Raw genomic sequence first — 18,829 nt, 5'->3', positions numbered from 1 at the left:
ACCAAATTTAGCAAGCGATTCCAAAAAAACGATCCAATGGAACTGGTTCTCGATGCCCAATCCTAAGTGTGTGTATAGTACGTTTTAAAAGACCTGAGAAATACCTCATTTGTCATTGGGACTGGTTTGAAAAAGTGACTTTGGAAAACTATTTGAATTTGATTCTCTGATTAGATTTAAGGTCAGGATTGCTGCTCAGACGGTGTTTTGTCTCTGTGATAAAATCCTGTATCTTCTTATTTTTTTCCTCCTCTTCTTTAGTCAATCTTTTTGATAACTCTGTTTTGATTTCTTTTAAAAAGGAACCTAAATGAATTCTCTGTCAAGTGGAAAACAGGATTTAGGGTAATCTGGTCTGTCATGGTCAGTTTTGTATTCTACTTCTTCCCTTTGTCTGTTGTTTCTATGCTGTGCTCTGTACACTTACACTCTCCTCCCTTGCTATTTTTCCACATTGCCAAAAGCGTGTCATTGTTTCACTCCCTCTACTTCTCTACATCGCATCTTGTAGTCCTTTGTGATCTCATCGGTTTCTTCCCACGTCTGAAATATTTAGGAGTTCCTCTTCCTGCATTTCATCTTTTTTAATGAGGCATATCTTTTAGTCCTCCACTAGGCATTTTAGATTTTAGCAAAACCAAAGCTTTTATGCCTTCAAAATACTCTTTTGCAAATCCTCCACTTCTGTTTCTTTTGAAAAAAACAAACACTACCACTCAGCTGGTGTGGAGTCTCTCCACTGCTCTCCAATCTGCTATCTTTACACTTGACACTCCTCCCACTCCTGTTCTTGCATAGATATATCTGGGAATAGTCATTCCCATGTTTTCAGTCTTTCTGTTCCTCCTAAGTATTGGATTGGTCCCCCTCTCTCTCGCAAGCTCTGTGTAGCAAGGTCTACAAGTGTGAGGATTTTCTTGCCTTCACTCATATTTTCAGACGCCATATTATTTTGCTGTTGCACTCCCTATCAGCCCTCATCTCCTTCTGAACCAGTGTGTTTCCTGGCTTTTTACGGTATGCACTCCTCGCATTTTACAGCACATTCTTTTTTTCTCTTTTGACTCCATCATACGTCTATCCAATCACCACGGCTACCCTTTCCCCCTCTTTCCTTGGTAATTCTGTCGGTCACAAAACTGTTCTTACCTCGTATGCTTTGTTCTGACTGAGTCCTCTCTTCTTTTCTGTGGTTGGTATATCATCGTTCAGGCCTATTATATCTAATTTTGACTCATCCACTTCCTCTCTGATCCACTCTGTTCTGTGTGTTCGGTGTGTTCTTTCATCTCCCTCGGCCTCTGCCCAGACGTTCTCGCTTGCAGTGCGTTTACTCTTTTGATCGTCACATGTCGTCTCCAGCGTGGCAGCTCTCCTCTCCGTGTATGATGAGGACGGGGAAGAAGAATGCGTCCTGGTAGGACGGCGGACGTTCCCTCCCTCCCCCGTCACCCTCCCTCACCTCGCCTAACCCTCCACCGTCTTGCTCTGCTTCTTCGTCCCTCTCTCTGCCTCCTCTTCCCTGTTCCCTCCTCGTCACCTCCTCCTGCTGCTGCTGCTGCTGCTGCTGCTGCTCCTCTTCCTCCTCCTCCTCCCCTTCTCCTTCTAGCACTCCTCTGGTCTCCTCGTTGTCCTGCCTTGAACCTAACCCAAGGAATCCTCCACCTCCTCCACCGCTACCTCCTCCCCCACCTCCACTTCCTCCTCCATCTTCCCTACTTCCTCCCAGCCCTCCTCCCATGCTTCTCGAATGAAACAGGCTGTTCTGGCGCACTCCTCCCAGTCTCCCCAGAGAGAATCCGCTCCGACTGAGCACCAGCCTTCCTCCTATACCCCCACCCCCCTGCCCCACTGCCCTGATCCCCGCCACGGTAGCATTCAGGAGGGCTGTGGTTCCCATGGGGGCCCTTAGCCTGGAGGGAAGACTGGAACTGGACGTGGTCCTCCGGCATCGGGGGCAGCTCTGGAGGAGGTAAGCTGAGTTGAAGACAACAGGCAAGGCTAGAGGAGGAGGGTTAGTGACCTGGCTGGGGGTGGAGCTCGTAGGCCCAGAGATGGGCGTAGACGCGGTAGGGTTTGTCCCCACGCTCATGTCCAAGTCCATAAGGAGGGCTTCAGAGTAGCTCGGGACCATCTGTTGGTTACAGCGGATGTGCCACTCCAATTCTGTCATGTCCACCGTGTTGACGCGAGAGATGGCTCTGTAACTCCCATTTAGACCAATCCCAGGGTGGATTCCATTCTCTGTCCCTCCTTCAACCCCGTCCCCTCGTCCTCCTCCGCCACCTCCGCCGCCGTCCTCGTCCTCCCCAAACAGCTTCTCCACATGGTAGTGGACGTACGCTGTGCGATATTCGGACACAACCCGCAGCGGCCATGACAGGAGGAAAGCAGAAGCCAGCCAGAAGACCCTGTGCCGAGAAAACCAGGGCTGGTGGGCAGGATCTGGGAACGCCAGGATGTGTTCACGGAAATCTACGTTCTTCAGGTGCATCCCCTCTCTGGCCTCCATGTAGTCGTCAAGCCCCTCGTTCTCTCCGAAGAAGCGCGCTCGCTTGGAATAACGGAAAGGGAATATATAAGTATTAGAACCGAAAACAATTGACAGAGCATTACCTCCAAAGCCAAGGAGCATATCTTTAACTAATTACATAAGTGTGTGGGGTTACAGTACACGTTAAGAAAGTGCCATTCCCAATTAGTACATCCATTGTGTTTTATTACCACACAGTGTGGAGGCCGGACCTGGACAGCGAGAACAATGGATCATCAGCTGGTGAGGAGCATCATTTTTTCCCTGCCATCAAGTATATTTAAAAGGAGCAGTGTGTAGGATTTAAGGGCATCTATTGGCAGAAATGTTACCTAAAGGCCAGACTTGTAAAGGGAGGGGGTATTCAGTTGGTTGCAATGTGTAACCTCACTGCTAGATGCCACTAAATCCTACACACTGGTCCTTTAAGGAGTTCTCATAAAAAAAACAAGTTGGCTGTAAACATTAAAAAAGTCAGCTGGAGACAGCGTTTTCAACAAACTCATGGGGCTGACGTTTTTATTTTTATTAGCTAGCTAGCTACAGCTCAATCTGCCAGCGACATTTGTCATCTCAGACAGTAAAATCAATGCTTAGTGGCTATAAAAAAGAAACCTTTCTCCATCTCTACCTCAAATGAAGGACTGATTGTTTCAAAAATGACTAAGAAATTTGAGTGGTAAACCTGCCATCCTTATCATTAATAACTGCATATGTGCAGTGACCAGAAAAGCTTAATTGTTTGCCCCCTTAGTTACATTGTTAATAAAAATGTAACTAAGGGGGCAAACAATCAATTGGAAGATAACACCTTGTACTCTATTTGTAGAGTATTTGTGCTCTATTGTATTCTCTGGAAACTTGGGTTGGGCATTGGTCCTTATTTTTCACATATAAAACATTCAAATGATGGCATTGATATAACAGAATTACCTATATTAAATATGTTATTTTCTTATATTACATCTTACCTGGGTGAGGTAGGCAGCTTCAGCACGTGCACTGGAGAAGCTAAAGAGCACAAATGTTAGTTAATAACTCGATTACCATCTACAATAATAATCTTCCCCAGCATGTGGTTAGTGGTGGGTGTCGAACCTGAAACACTTGGTGAAACGGAGGCGAACAGCAGGGTGCAGTTGCAGGTCCAGCAGCTCCTTCGACACGTCTTTGACACCATAGCGGGCGTAGTCAAACTCTGAACTGGAGGCATGAGTGTTCACCCGCTCATGGTAGACCTGCAGGGAGGAAGGAGCAGGGCATGGATGAGTGTGATGGAGGGGAGATGGGAGAGGAGTAAAAGAGAACAGATAGGATGTTTGAGAAAGGAAGAATCAACTTATTCGGAAGACATTTCATATAGTATGTTTCATCATCAATAAAGCATGGTTACTAAAGAGAATGATATTTTTCTAACTTGCACACAGCACCGCAATATTTCACAAGGAGAAATTAAGATTTGCATAGCAGTTATTTTAAAGTGCTCATATTATGCTCCTTTTCAGGTTCATAATTGTATTTAGAGGTTATATCAGAATAGGTTTACATGGTTTCATTTTCAATAAACCATATTTTTGTTGTACTGCACATTGCTGCAGCTCCTCTTTTCACCCTGTGTGTTGAGCTCTCTGTTTTAGCTACAGAGTGAGACATCTCACTTCTGTTCCATCTTTGTTGGGAGTCGCACATGCGCAGTAGCTAGTATCTTCGGGCCTCTGCTCTAACTAGCTTGGTTCGAGGGCGTGCCACACTAGCAGCTAGGCGAGCATTATAATGTGTGCTACAAAGTGATGCAAAATGACTCGCGTTTGTCTCTGAAGTAAAGGCTGGACTACAACAGAGCTGTTTGGAGCAGTTTGTGAACAGTGTTTTCTGTTGGAGATGGTAAGTCCCTTTGGGGTGAACTTTGGGCTTTTTCACTTTGTAAACCTATAACATGCAACAACAAAAAAAGATATATAACACAATAATGGAAAGGGAAAAAGCCAAAAAGCATAATATGAGCTCTTTAAAAGTTTAAAGTTAATTTAAAAGTTTAAAATAAATAAATAAATAAATACGTCCTACAGTGTAGCTATGAACAAAATAACGAGTGACTGTGAGAGAAAGTGTTAGTATGTATGTTAAGAAGAGCTCCCATCACCTGTGTGGTGGTATATGCATCTCCGTTGCGGTATCTTGTCACCTGTCTGGTCCTCCTCACGTAGTGATAGCTGATGGCCTTCCACCAAATGCAGGGTGTGGCCTGCTGAAGTCTCTGCACACGCTCATACACTTCCTGTGTCCAAGAATGAAGGAATAATGAAATCATTTCATCAATGTCACATTTAAATGTCAGTTTCTACACCTGACTTAGATTATTTGAAAAGATTTCCTTACAAACAAACCTGTTAAAAATGAGGGTCAGCAGTCTAAAATATCAAGATGCAACATTGCCTGAGCAGTTCTTGGTGGTACAAGCAATAAGCAATTAAGTTCCTATTATGTGCATACTGCATAGTTAAGTCTGTGCAATCTGGTGCAAGTCCGTCGCTGCCAAGGTTTGTTTATGGTGTTTTGATTTTGTTTTGTTTTTATCTCTATTTACGGCTGTCTTAATCATAGGATATGTGCCCCTGGCAGTCTGGACTAATGTAAAAACTATTTCGTTTTTGGCAGTTCTACATTCGTTAGCTAAGATGAACAGTTACCACTGTGCTTTTGGAGCAATGTGCTCATGGAATTCCTGATAATAGACAGAGCAGACCAGAATAGACAAAAGATAGACTGATGCCTCCAGGTCAGCTCATTTCCATATGAGAGGATAAGTGTTATTTTAGGAAAGAAGGAAATTAAGAGTACAACAGTGTTCTCTCCTCATGAAATGTTAATACTTCTTACTAAACTGCATGAAACTTATCTATCTATTTCTCCTGTGCAGACATTTATAACATTACTGGGGCGCCCAGATAGCTCAGTTGGTAGAGCGGGCGCCCATATATAGAGGTTTACTCCTCAATGCAGCGGGTCCAGGTTCGACTCCGACCTGCAGCCCTTTGCTGCAAGTCATTCCCAGTCTCTCTCTCCCTTTCAAGTCTTCTGCTGACCTGTCAAAATAAAGGCTGATGATGCCCAAAAATAAATATATAACATTACTGAAAATTTTATTTTCTGAACCCTTTTTATTTAAAAGCCTTTGCTGACACTATCATAATGAACAGGTTTCAATGAGTAAACAGATTCTGCTGTTTAGTCAAGGTCATACACCTATTCCTAGACTCCAATTGCAGCAGTAGACTCCACAGTCTGTTAGGTGTCGGCTTTAGGTAGGGCTTTTTTTCAAGCTATTAGACCCCCTTGCTCAATGCTAATACTGTTTTTCACACAGACCTGGAATTCAGCATGAGCCAGCATTGCCGTCTTGGAGAAGCAGTGCCAACACTCCACCAAGTAAACCACATACAGCATTGCCAGGAAGGCCAGCGGGATGTAGACGTAGCCGCTAGAGCACGGACTTTCCAGGTGCAGGATGTCATTATAGTAGGCCGCCGAGGTGGCATCGCCGTCAGCACCGCGAGGTATGGAGGAGCTGAGAACGGATACGCGACAGAGAGCGCACCAGGCGAGTGTGGCAAAGCAGCCGTACATGAGGAGGGTCAGGAGGAGGCACTTCCAATGGGACTCCCGACACAGGGAGGAGCCCAGAGACTGTTGGACTGGCCGTTGCTGTGGAGCCAAAGGGAGAGGAGAGAAAACATGTTAAGATGCTACTGACCGCACAGAGGAGGCCTTTAAGAAACATGCAACCAATGAGACATTAGATTAGAAAACCTGTAAAAAAAAGGACACGCCACCAAATGTCATTTTGTCAATGAATCTGCTATTTATCTCAGCAACCGCAGGATGGATTGCCATAACATTTGGCACTGACATTCATGGTCACTTTTCCTCAAGCCTTTGGGTTTTAGTGAAATGTCTCAACACATATTGGATGAATTGCCATTACATGCCTTACAGGATGAATCCTAATGACTTTGGTGATCCCCCTGACTTTTCACCTAGCCCCCCCGTTAGGTCAAAATATCCAAACTTTGGTTTAGGACCAAATACCTGCAAAACTAATGACATTCCCATCATCCTCAGCACTGCTTACTTAGCACTACTAGGCTTAGTACTTTGTATTGTTATGCTCATTAACCAGCGGCTGATGCAGATGCAGTGAAGCCAAAACATCTCGATCGCCCCCTGGTGGCTGGCTGCAGTATAGGTCATAAATCCTGCCCCCTACATGTTGGCGGAGGGGACATGGACAAAAATCAAAGTACGCATTAGGGGTGGGGGGAAAAATTGATGCAGCATAGTATCGCAATATTTTCCCAGGCAATACTGTATCGATACACGGCCAAGTATCGATCTTTTATTTTATAAATTGCATGAGAATTTAACCTTTTGGTACTAGAATAATAAGATCAATTGCTTTTTTAGTCCACTAGATGGAAAATTGAAGTGAGATGATGAAAATTTTTTTTTATAGACAAAAACAGATGTTGACAAAGTTTTGCTTTGGGGACATAATTTGAAGTTGGAAAAAAGTAATGAATTGCAATATATCGCAGAGTATCGCAATATGTTTAAAATCGCAATAATATTGTTATCATGAGACCTCTGGTACCCCCCCCCCCAGTACTCGTCAAATACATTTTGCCCAAAGATGGTTTCTGTCATTTTAGGTACTGTTTATCACACTGGTGTTTGTTCAAGTGCTACGTTTTAAGTAGTTATTTGATGCTACAAAAATGGGGTGAAACATAATGATTGAGAGCTGTGCTTGACTTGTGACTGATCAGGTGGGTGTATAGGCGGGGCTTTGATACCGCGGCTCCACCGCCCGATCACTACTGCGCAGTCTCTGGTTTTAAAATAACAGGATGGCAGCAGTGCCCATAGCCGGGATATTTTGGCTTCACTTCTGTACAGTGGGAGGAAGTTGAGACGCGTTGTCCATCTTTATATACACAGTCTTTGCTATTAACAAAACTAACTAACTAACCTAAACTAAGATGGTAGACATACTTGCAATACTTCTAGAATCGTAATAAATGAAAATCGCAACACAAACTGAATCAAACCCATGTATCGTGAAAGAATCAAATCAGGGCAAAAGCATATTGTCACAGCCCTAACTGTCATTGTGAGCATATTAGCATGTGGATGTTACCAATTAGCTCAAAGTATCACTGTGTCCAAGTACAGCCCCACAGAGTCGCTAGCATGGCTGTAGACCTTTATAGACATTCATCCTGTGCCCCCAACATTATGGAAGTGCAACACCAAATCACCAGAACACTCTTTTGAGCGCTAACTAGTTTGCCTCATTTGAATGATACTTGTTAGGTTACTTGGGTACAGGTTTATATTATCACTTTAAATGTTCCTTCCCATTAGAGTTCTGTTTTAAACTCTTAATGCTATGATTAAATATCTTTAACAGTCTGTCCTTACTTTTGAGCTAATTCTATAAGAGATGTGTAACATGTAGCTATTTTAACACTAAACTTGGCCACAAATGTGGTGAAACCAGTCTGAGCTGTGCCACTAGATTTGACAAATTTCTACATTCTCATGTTGACAGTCAAGATTATAATAAATAATACAGTATGCCTCACAATGTTAATATTTAATCATGTCTGACAGGTGAAAATGATTGCAGCTATGGTGGTAATAGAAAATGTTTGTTAAGGAATCGACAGAGATGTTGTATACCTAGTAACCCCAGTGAGTTTTTGATAATCATAATCATCCTGTTTGGTAAACAGTGTTGTATTTCAGTGCAAGTGTGTAAGCTGAGGTCTTGAACAAAGGAGTGCATTAAACCAGCCCTTACCCATCATAGGATAAGTGCTACACAGACACAGCCTTTGCCTCTCTCTAAGTGCACACTTTGACACAACCCAGCCTCCCTTGCACTGTGAAGAAGACATCATATTACAGTGCACTCAAACATACACATATGCATTAGATGCGCAGACATAGATGGTGTAACGTGCCCCTCTTCTCTCTCGTCATCTCGCTCTATCCACGCACACGCCACCATGCACCTTCTCAGCATTGTAATGCAGCCAGCGGCGAGTATGTGAATAATTTAGATGAGAACGATACTTCTAGACTGTTCTCTAGCTAACTCCGCTCCAACATCAGCAGCGTAACACTGCTGCTTCAATTTGTGTGTGTGAATAAGGAAGGGATGGACAGTGGGCTTGTTTGTAAAAAAAAAAAAAAAAAAAAAAAAAATCTTGTGTATTACGCATGCTGTATATCACAGAAACAGGAAAAGAGAGGGAAATACAGTTAACATACACCTGTATTGTTTTGTGTGTTAAGTAGTGTTTATTCGTGTCTACACTTGCAACAAAGCTAATGACAAAAAAATGGGATGACACCAGTGTCCTCTCCTCCTTTAGCCAAGTCTGCCTGTCCTGTCAGCACATCACCCCCCCCCCCTCCCCTTTATCTCTCACTCCTTCAATGCAGCCCCAATTTGCTTTCCACATGCATATTTGGATGGCTGCGACACACACTGCCTCTCTCTTTTCTTTTCTTTTTACTACTGTTCCTTTATGGGCAAGTAGTGAAAGGCAGTGTGAAGGGCACCTACACGCCACCAGTCCAGCATCTCTCTGCAAGAGCAAAACATCCAACTGCACACATCCAAAAATTGGATTTTTTTTTTTTGCTTTCTGTTTGCCTTTTCTCTCTCCACATCCTCCATCCTTTCCTTACGTAATCTTATTTCTCCTTCCCCGAATCTTCCCTCCCACCTCCGAAGCATTTACTCTCCAATGCCAACCTCAGTCTCCCCTTCCCTTTCGTCCTCACCCCCACGTCTCCTCGGTTACATCCTCTCTGAAAGTCTGTCTCTAAGTGGATTGATTGGGCTAAAAGTGTAGTGTAGAAAGAGAGGGGATGAGGAGCGTGAGAGAGACAGAATAACAGTCATGAACTTTTCATGAATGCAAGTATGAAAGGAAGCAAAATGAGCGAGAGAGCGAGAGAGAGACTAAAGGGAGAGCAGCAGTGACGGACTGCACCTTTCTCCAGGGAACTCCACTGCCAAAATCCATCCGGCTCATTCCTCTCCTGCCCTCCCTCTCTGTCTGTCTGTACCATTTTGTCTTGCTGGCTCCAATTCGCTCCTGTCCTTTTCCTCTTACCTTGTGCAAATAAATGTTGCCAAAAAAAAGGTTATTCTAGCAATAAAAAAAAAATAAAAACCTGCATGGTCTCGGCTGACATTTTCATCAAGACTCTGCAGCTGGTGTGTGCCTAGTGAGAAGAAATCAGCCCTAAGACAGGAGTCAAATGATTTCTACATGCACTTACGCCAATTTGTCAACACAAGCAGTTTTCTCTCCCACAGGTAAAGACCAGACTAAAATGTTCCGTCACTGAGAGATGGAGCCTTGGAGATGCTCATAAACTAGTGGGTCTACAGAGATACCACACACTACCACATACACGCCCAACGTCAACTCTAAATGATGTTGGAAGTTTACAGTAATAGGACTTTGCTAGATGATAGAGACTAACGGGCCCATTTGGTTTATTGCCTAGTAGCTAATACTGTAGAAGGTCAAGTTCCACATCCAGTAACAATGCACACATACAGTACAGCATAATCAAATGGTATAGTAAACAGCAGACTGAGCAGACTTGTTTACTCACTGGGATCATTTTTACATAAGTCCAGGGATTGCTGTTGCACTAAAAACTGAATTGGTAGCCCGCTTTGAGTGAATGAATGTAACTGAAAACGAAAGCACAGAATTCCCAATAAGGGATTGACAAATAAACTGTATTTACTGTGGATTGGTCATGTCATGGAGTAGAGTAAAGTAAAGAATGTCTTGACGATTGACGATTTGGGGGAGAATTTTTTTTTTCAATATTCACTGTGCAACAGATAAAACATGTCATGGAGCATTGTAACATGAGACACCATCAAAACTGCTCTATATTCTTATGCAAGGATGAGAACATGGATATGAACGGCCAGCGATAAGTGTTTTTCTTTTAATAAGCATGGAACATTGAACAGTCAAACACAGAACATTTATCACAAAAGCTAAAGTTATAATAATAAAAAACAATTCCAATTAAAAAAATATCAGTACTTTCCTGTAAACTGAACTTTCTGATATGCCTCAGTTTAATAGCAGCATCTACATATTGCACCTTCTACGATCATGTTAAATAAAGGAATACAAAATAAATGAAAAACCCACTGAAAATAGGAAGTTTCTGTTAACAATCTGTGATATGTAACATTATTCCAGCATTTATCTTATGAAAAAACAGTAAAAAGAGGAATAAAAAATGTTAAACCAAATGTTACACCAAACATCCAACTAAATATTGCACATTCAATTAATCACGGTCTTCACGAAAAGCTAAATCGCATTCTTTCAAATCTCGATTTCGATTTGAAAACGATTAATCGTTCAGCCCTACTGAGTTTTGAAGCATCAACAGGGGGCCACAACTGAGATTTGTGGTAGTTTATCATTATCATCACCATCTCTTGTTCAGGTTACCCTGCTAGTGTCGGTTCCTGGCTCTGGACTCCCTCATGTCTACATCAAGCTCAGCATCTGGAATAGTATGTGCCAGTCTAGCTTTGATCTGATCACAATGTCTCTTTAAGGTGTGACCACAACTAGTGACCAATGGAGATGCACTTTGAGCCGAATAAGTAGCTTCTAGTAAAGACAACTAGCCTAGAAATCTAGACGCACCCTAGCGGCAGCAAATGTAATTTGCAGGCAGGGGGTCTAGCAACTCTCCGTTGGCTTGCGAGCTGTAAAAACCAAACTCTGGCTGGGCCAATCACATTGTGTATAGAGTCGGTGGGCAGGCTTATGGCTGCTGCCGCTGGGAACAGCGGTCTTTCGAATCGGCTTTGGCCGCGACTCTGGAAGACTTGGAGTTAAGCTTTTCTTTGAGAAAAGAACAAAGAACGGCACTGAAGTCATTCTTAAAAAAGGAAGATGTGTTCGGAGTTGTAGTGCTATCCTATTGTGTGCAAAGACAATTTGAAAGACAACTGTTTATCCCGCCCTTCGGATTGCACCCTGCCAATGGTGAGTTCCCAGACCCAACATCTTGATGTGGGTCTGGCTTGTCAGGCTAAAAGACAACACCTCCTGGTGCAAAACGCTGCAGCTTATTGGTTGTCTCTTGATCATCTTTCTGTTTCAGCTGCCTCTGTTGAGCCTAGACTGCAACAGATCAAAGGCAAATCTCTCTCTCCTTGAAATCATAATGAAAAGAAATCTATATAGCCTAGCCTGGAGGGTGTCAGCTTTCATTTTTGTCATACTTAAAGCTTTCACCGCCCTTATTGCAAGCTCTTTTGGAGAGGGTTGATACAGGGTGGTACTTACATGACACATTCTTCATTAATGTTTCATTAATAACTAAAACTCTGCCTGCATTTGCATAAAACACAGCATTCAACTGACAAGATTTTGCTGGGCTGAAAATGCTTGTACTTTGACATATTGTCTCTATATTCTATACGTATATTCCTTAGCAACAACACTCACTAGAGACAACCATCTGAAGAAGAGCCCACAAAGCTGGCATGGACCACAGGTTTTGGTTTTTTTGGACATACATCACACACACACCTTTGTTTTCAAAGAGGCATTTTTAGAGCATTGCTAGGATTCTGAAGATCCTGTGCATGCTGTGGTTATTTCCTGCCGCTACTGAAACTGGGAGCTTTTTTATTAATAGGATTTGCTTCGGCATGTTAATGTCCCCAAATTCAATCATTGTTCTATAATCTGGTCTTGTAGCATTTGCTGTAATATGGTGCTGCAACGGAGCAATTCTGCCACATACTGTACTTAGTTACTGTATTTATGTGTGCACAGGTCAAATTTGATTATAAGATAAGACATAAGATAAGATAGACTTCATTAATCCCACACTGAGGAAATTCCTGTGCTACAGCAGCTCAAAAGAAAAATGTACACACATAAGAATAACACAAATACACATTAATTAGACATAGGAGAAAAAATATACATAAACTATAGGAAATGGAAAAATAGAATATAATTAGTTATAATAATAATAATAGAAATAAAAATAAATATAATAATCATTATAAAAAATATCATCATTAATAAAAATTATCTTATTTACTGTTTCACTCGACTAAGGGTCAACATATGCCTCAATAGTGGAACTAGCTAGGGCTGCATTGTGTCTACAGTACAACGTGAAACTTTTAATCCCTCCTCTACCTTTATAATAAACAGAATTACGTTGGAAATTCGACATGGTGCACAATGCAGAGATGCTTTTTCTGTAGAGAACTAAGGTGTCTTGTAGAAAACGTGTATTCCTCTCTCTCCCTCGGTCTCTGCTCATACTGATTCAGCTGGTTAGGTATGACTGGAGCAGCTATAATTAGCAATCCCAGCATGTGGGTGGCAAATGAAGTGAGGACAGGAAAATGTGCTGTTGATGACTGCAGTACATTGTTAAAATTGATCTGTCATTTCAACATGATTGGAGGGAGTCATTTAGGAAGTCATGTTTCTATTACCTACGCTGCAACAACAAATAAATCATTAGCACTTGGTGTGTTAGGAAATATAAATGTATAAATGTGTCATTATTTGGTCACTATGCTAAAAACAGCATTCCTCTATTACAAAAAAATAGTTTTAGAGTGTGTTCAGTTAAGACTAATTATCCACCAACACCAGTTATCAGCAGGTAAGATATTGCATTAATTTATAAATTATATAAAATTATATAAATGTCATGGCACAATCTTTTTCCTATTGGCTGTTTGGCCTACTGCCAGGCTGATGTGGGTGAGGCTTACCTGTGTCAGAGCTTACAAAGCGGAAGTAAAGAAGGCTGAGGGGGACAGGCGGTTTTGAAAGAGACACGTGTTTCTGAATCTGATGAGGAAGATTTTCCTTTCTTTTTTCCCATCAAGTTGTGTTTATGTTTTGTCCGCGTCTAAAATGTCTATAAATGAACTGTCAACGGAGCACTGACTAATAGGGCTAGGTATCGTTCAAAAATGTTCAATACCGGTACTGATACCAATACCATAACTTCGATACCGGTTCCTAAACTATACTTTTTTGATACCAATTTTATAATAAAAAAAAAGAAATTACAACATTATGGCAAAAATCTTTTTTATTTATTTTTCAGCTCCTACTACGTGAGCCCCGTCTCTGTGCGTAATGTGGTGTTTTTCCTGCTTGCCTCTGCGACGTATAATGTTAGACAGCCAATCACAAACATTATAAGATCTTGGTAGCAGCATGCTGATTGGCTGATAAGATTTCCTCCTTAGGTATTGAAAATGGGTATTGAATGACGAGGCATTTTTCGATACTCAATACTTAAATGGAGGCAATTCGGTCGGTACCTAAAAAGTATTGAATTCGGTACCAAACCTTACAGAGTAACGAGTGCCGAAGCACTAAAATGCACGGACAGCCAGACTTTGGAAGCCTAGACACGTAACGATAATATCGAGTTTTCCCAGAATTGTGGTTATGCCCTGACAGATATCATTGAAAGCAGCAGTCAGCCTACATGTCAGCTTGAATCTGTTCTCCAATTACACTTGTGTATTTGGAATGACTTATTTAAAGAGACCTTTTGCTGTGTTTTGGCTTTGAATATCATTTAAACATATTCTCCTTAGGAAACCAGTACTTTACAGAACACGTCTGTTCCGTAATGTTCTATGTCTCGTATTACCTTCTCCTCCGTTATTTATCTCATGAAACACAAATTATTTATTAGTAACCCTAATGGCTGTTCTACACATTGTTGGCCTTCTTCATGATGGTAGCCAGGCTGTTATGCACTGTTATCATTTTTTATTGCAGCCTGCCTCCATGCTGGATTTGATAGCCAAGCCCCATTAGCAGTGAATATGACAATTAGGTTTTCACAATCAGAAATTGGCTCCTTCTTTTCTGCCAATGATTGTTGCGAAAAGCATTTTTTTGTCCAGTGTGTTGAGGCGCTGTAATAGGACTCCTAGATGTTTGTGTGGCCGAGTGGCAGGGATTATTTGGTTCGTAGATATATTTGTCATATTGCATTTTGTTCTTATTTTATACAGTTGATGATGAATTTCTGTCAGAATGGAGATTTGATACATTTATTTCCTCTTCCATCACCAGATGTTTTTTTTCTTGATTCTGATTTTGTTCTGGTTAATCTTTGAAACTTGCATAATGTCTCGCTCACACAGATTCAAATCTGGATTACTTGCTCTGATGCAACAGACCTCTCTGCTAATGGAAATACGTGCATGGAGGTCGGTATGAATAAAAAATGCAATTTTAATATTAATCAAGTGGCTCTACTTTATTTGTGATAATGCTTGTGTGAGTGTGCATGCCTACCCATGTGGGCCAGAGAGCGAATAAAGTTAAGTGAGACATGAGTGTGCAAATGTTTGAGAGAGAGAGAGAGAGAGAGAGAGAGAGAGAGAGAGAGAGAGAGAGAGAGAGAGAGAGAGAGGGAGAGAGAGAGAGAGAGAGAGAGAGAGGGAGAGAGAGAGCTGTATACTCCATGGCAGGCAGATCTAAAAAGGAGACCAAGAGGGCAAGATGAGCGAGAGTAATGGAAGCAGAGAACAGATGACTCAATTCATTGCATTACATTGCATTGTCTGCACTGCAGGCATGGATAAAAAGACAGATGAGAGAGGTGGAATAAAGTGAACTCTACATATTATGTGCCCAGGTCTTTAAATTACCACTAGCCAATTGCTTAATTCTGTCAGTTTTAAACCAGTCGCATACGTTATAAAAAATAAAAAAAAAAAGGTAGTTGGGCAATAAAGACATAAAACTCTCCTCAACACTTTCACTGAGTTGAATAAAATTGTGATGGGCATTGCTCACCATTTTCTGACATTTCCTAGACAAGAAATTCATCAAAAATAAAAAAAAATGGATTGAAAAGTTAGTTGCAGCCCTAAAGCTCACATTTAGCAGATGTTAAGGTGTGACCAAGTCTCTATCCTACAGAACAGGTACCTAGTGTGACACCAACCAATCACCACTGGTTCTTGCGTCATCAAACTAACGGAGTAAATTACACCTGTATAGATATTGTTCACTTCCTCATTAGCGGTATAGCCCGGTCCTTATATACCATTACACCACATGAACACACAACTCTGCTCTTTCTCTAGGGGGTATGGACTGTTATCATGTTAAGTGACATAAATGGAAATGGTGGTGAGAATAGTTATCCATGGTTATTTTTTCCTGGCAACCGACTCAAGTACTGTTTTGTCATGCAAACCTCTACTCTATTTTTCTTGTTTTTTTCACGATATAGATGATGTGTTCAAAAAAATGATGCTGCTGGGTACATGAGTCTCCCCTTTACAGATATGCCCACATCATGATAATCCCATGCAGCATGGGGCAAAAACCATGCAGTTTTCCCCAATTTAATATAAGTGTGTTATTTTCACCTATTCTAAAATGGTGTTTTTGAATATTTCTGCAGACTGGGATCCCTAAAGAGTCTTGGAACTCTATAAATTGGGTGGGTGACTGGAAAGGTGAGACTCTTGTGGATTCAATAAGCTCAATTGTATTCATGTGTGAGGATGTTAGTCCCCATAGTAGCCATTTCATTGTAGTGAATTTTCCAATTTGTGAAAGTTGATGTCACTGTATAAAATGACCTGTTTATAATCACAGCTTCATTACATTTTACAACCACAAGAACTAGGGCATTCAGAGGATGTACGGATTTCCTAAGTGTATCAGATTATTATGGGATGGATTCAAATTAGCAAAATAGCAAATTTCTCAACATTCATTCTGTGAACTCTACTCCAGCATAGTATAACAAATAGGTTTGAAGATTAGTAATGCCGTTTACGCCAAGTATAGTAACATCAAGTTTTGCCTCTCTTTAGATGGCAGAAATAAAAAATGAGTCATTCTCAACATTTGTGTGTTGGTTTCAGAATGATGAAGACAGTTGGAGAACAATTAGATACAAAATCAGATGTATGCTCTTCATGGTGATTCTTTTCCTTGGCAGCTATTATGTTTATTTCCAAATGATGTACAGATTATAGGCATTGTATTATAAAAAAAAAAAATCTTGAATAATAATGCAAATAGCTGCCGTAAAAAAAAATCTCCCTGGGGGAGCATGCCGTCGGACTGCCCTGGGTTTGGGCTAAGCCCCGAAACATCTGGTTCCGCCCCAGATAGAGGAAGTGGTGAATTGAGAGGTTACATGCTAAAGATGTGTGCGAGTGTGGCGGCTGGGGTGGGGAAGCAACGTTTAAAACAAAGTCAGATTCATGGCATCATACTGTAGCCTATGTGTAAACAAGATGCACTTTCACTGTGTAAGGTTCTTCATTATATTGGTTCAGGAAACAGAGAAGGACTTCTGATGAGTTATAGTAGATGTACTGTTGGGGAGATGTGTATAAGGACAGGTCATATCATAGGTCATATCTGCTAAGGAGATGGGTAGCCTATATTATCAAGGAGTTTGCCACATTAAAAAAACCACACTGCTAAGTGGGTATATCCTATTATTATTATAACTAGTAAATCCCTGTAAAACATTGTTTGTTGAAAATAAACAAACTTACTGTCCGGAGGTGTTATACTGTGATCTCAGCATTCACTTGTGTCAGCGTAATTTTGGCTGAAAGGTGGGTGTGTGGCTAAACTGTGATGTCACCCTCTAGTGTATTTCCGTGGTGTCAGCTGGTAAATGAACATACTCTACTATACTGAAAAAGACTAACCATTTCTCCCATGAGAAACACACCACAGCGTTGAGAGACGTATCACATCTGTGGCTCTCTTTTCTAGACAGGGATTTAGGGTTCCCTCGCCTCTGTTTACCCAAAATACAGCCTCATCTCCATTCATATTAAAGCCAAGGTCCTGTCCCGTGTCCTTGCTCTTGTACAAAGCATTAACAACAGACATTTTTTTGTCAATGAAAGAGGAGCCAACATAGTCTACAGAATGGCATACATGATGTAGAAGTCACGGGTTGTTTGGGAACGACCAGCAATGACATAAAAATAGAGGCAGGTTCTTGTAGGGGCAAAATGACGATATGCGCAACTTCACGCCAACTGAACTCTTTCTATCCACGCATAAACAACCTTGTATACTCGTAAAGGGAGACAGAAAAAAAATGTCCTTCCTTACCTGGTCTCGTCCTGACCCTTCGTCCAAAATGGGCTCTTCTGCGGTAGCCGTCTCCTCCTCCGTCTGCATTTTCCCTCTTGCCAACCCTTCCTTCCTTAGAACCGGGCACAGGCAGCTCCCACCCCGGTAACGTCCGAAGGCAGGGACCTCCCCGGCGGAGCAGCAAGCTCGGTCACCCCATCCGCCGCAAGTCGGTATCCAATTTCACGATGGCGGGGCCTGCGGCAAATAAGCATCGTCTACTCCGGATTTAGCGGCACCCCCTGCTTTCTTCCGTATCTTCTCCCGCTGACCCGCTCAGTGTTTCTCTTCTACCCGCTCCATCCCTCGCCTCTCAGGGAAAGGCAAGATGTGACTAAGCATCCAAAGTCGAAGCCCGTCGCCCTCCCCTCCAAACCGTTTTCGCTGCCGCTGCTTCTCCCTCTATGATGCTCTGCTACGAGTGTGCGTATGTGCACGTGTGCGCGCGTCGCCGACAGCGCAGGAGAGCCAACCAAGGATTTCACATTCTGCAGCTACACAAATGAAGGGAGACGCTCGTGAGCACAAACCTAATAAGCGTGGTATTAGGTTTGTGTGAGAAACGTCGATAACAAATACAAGGCATCGAAAAACAACGACAGCGAGGTTGACTGTCATTATTCAACTTTGTTTTGGCCATTGTTGCACCTTGCATTGGGTCTCCGTTGACGTCATTTACCAACACCCCCACCCCCTTGTATACACCTGAGCACAGCACACGCACGAGTCCCCCTTGTGGAGAGACACGCGCACACACTCTCAGGCACGTTTCTTAAAAACTCTTTTAAAACTGTTTTTTTATTTTTTATAAAGATTATTTTTGGGGGCATTTTAGGCCTTTAATTCCACAGGACAGATGCAGACATGAAAGGGGAGAGAGAAAAGGAAATGACATGCAGCAAAGGGCCACAGGTCGGAGTCGAAACCGCGGCCACTGCGTCGAGGAGTAAACCTCTATGTATGTGAGCCTGCTCTACCAACTGAACCAACCCGGCCACGCACAACTTGCATTTTTAAAGATATCTGGTGTGAT

The 18,829-nt window shown here is 42.1% G+C and overlaps 1 protein-coding gene across 2 annotated transcripts; it reads right to left on the bottom strand.

The window, feature by feature from the left end:
* Positions 1–26: 26 nt before the first annotated feature.
* LOC116039941 (transmembrane protein 151B) lies at positions 27–18,445 on the bottom strand. 2 transcript variants are annotated; one of them, XM_031285146.2, is made up of 7 exons: positions 17,776–18,445; positions 9,601–9,723; positions 5,903–6,238; positions 4,677–4,811; positions 3,632–3,771; positions 3,505–3,544; positions 27–2,554 (listed from the first exon to the last, which is right to left on the bottom strand). In XM_031285146.2, the coding sequence occupies exons 1-7, from the start codon at positions 17,842–17,844 to the stop codon at positions 1,346–1,348; spliced, it is 2,052 nt and encodes a 683-aa protein (XP_031141006.1). In that variant the 5' UTR covers positions 17,845–18,445; the 3' UTR covers positions 27–1,345. The 2 variants fall into 2 exon arrangements, with proteins under 2 accessions (XP_031141006.1, XP_031141007.1); XM_031285147.2 differs by lacking the exon at positions 9,601–9,723 and having other exon boundaries at positions 17,776–18,441.
* Between the last annotated feature and the right edge of the window lie 384 nt (positions 18,446–18,829).

The sequence above is a fragment of the Sander lucioperca genome, chromosome 17, assembly GCF_008315115.2.
Source record: "Sander lucioperca isolate FBNREF2018 chromosome 17, SLUC_FBN_1.2, whole genome shotgun sequence".
NCBI lineage: Eukaryota > Metazoa > Chordata > Actinopteri > Perciformes > Percidae > Sander > Sander lucioperca.
Note: the sequence above shows the minus strand (reverse complement) of the source record. Positions and strands in the feature narration are given on the sequence as shown.

Coding starts and splice junctions, on each gene's coding strand:
- LOC116039941 (XM_031285146.2), bottom strand. CDS start 17,844: ATGCAGACGGAGGAGGAGACGGCTACCGCAGAAGAGCCCATTTTGGAC. Junction 9,724..17,775: donor AAGGGTCAGGACGAGACCAG/GTAAGGAAGGAC, acceptor TATTTGCACAAG/GTAAGAGGAAAAGGACAGGA. Junction 2,555..3,504: donor AAGCTGCCTACCTCACCCAG/GTAAGATGTAAT, acceptor CGTTATTCCAAG/CGAGCGCGCTTCTTCGGAGA.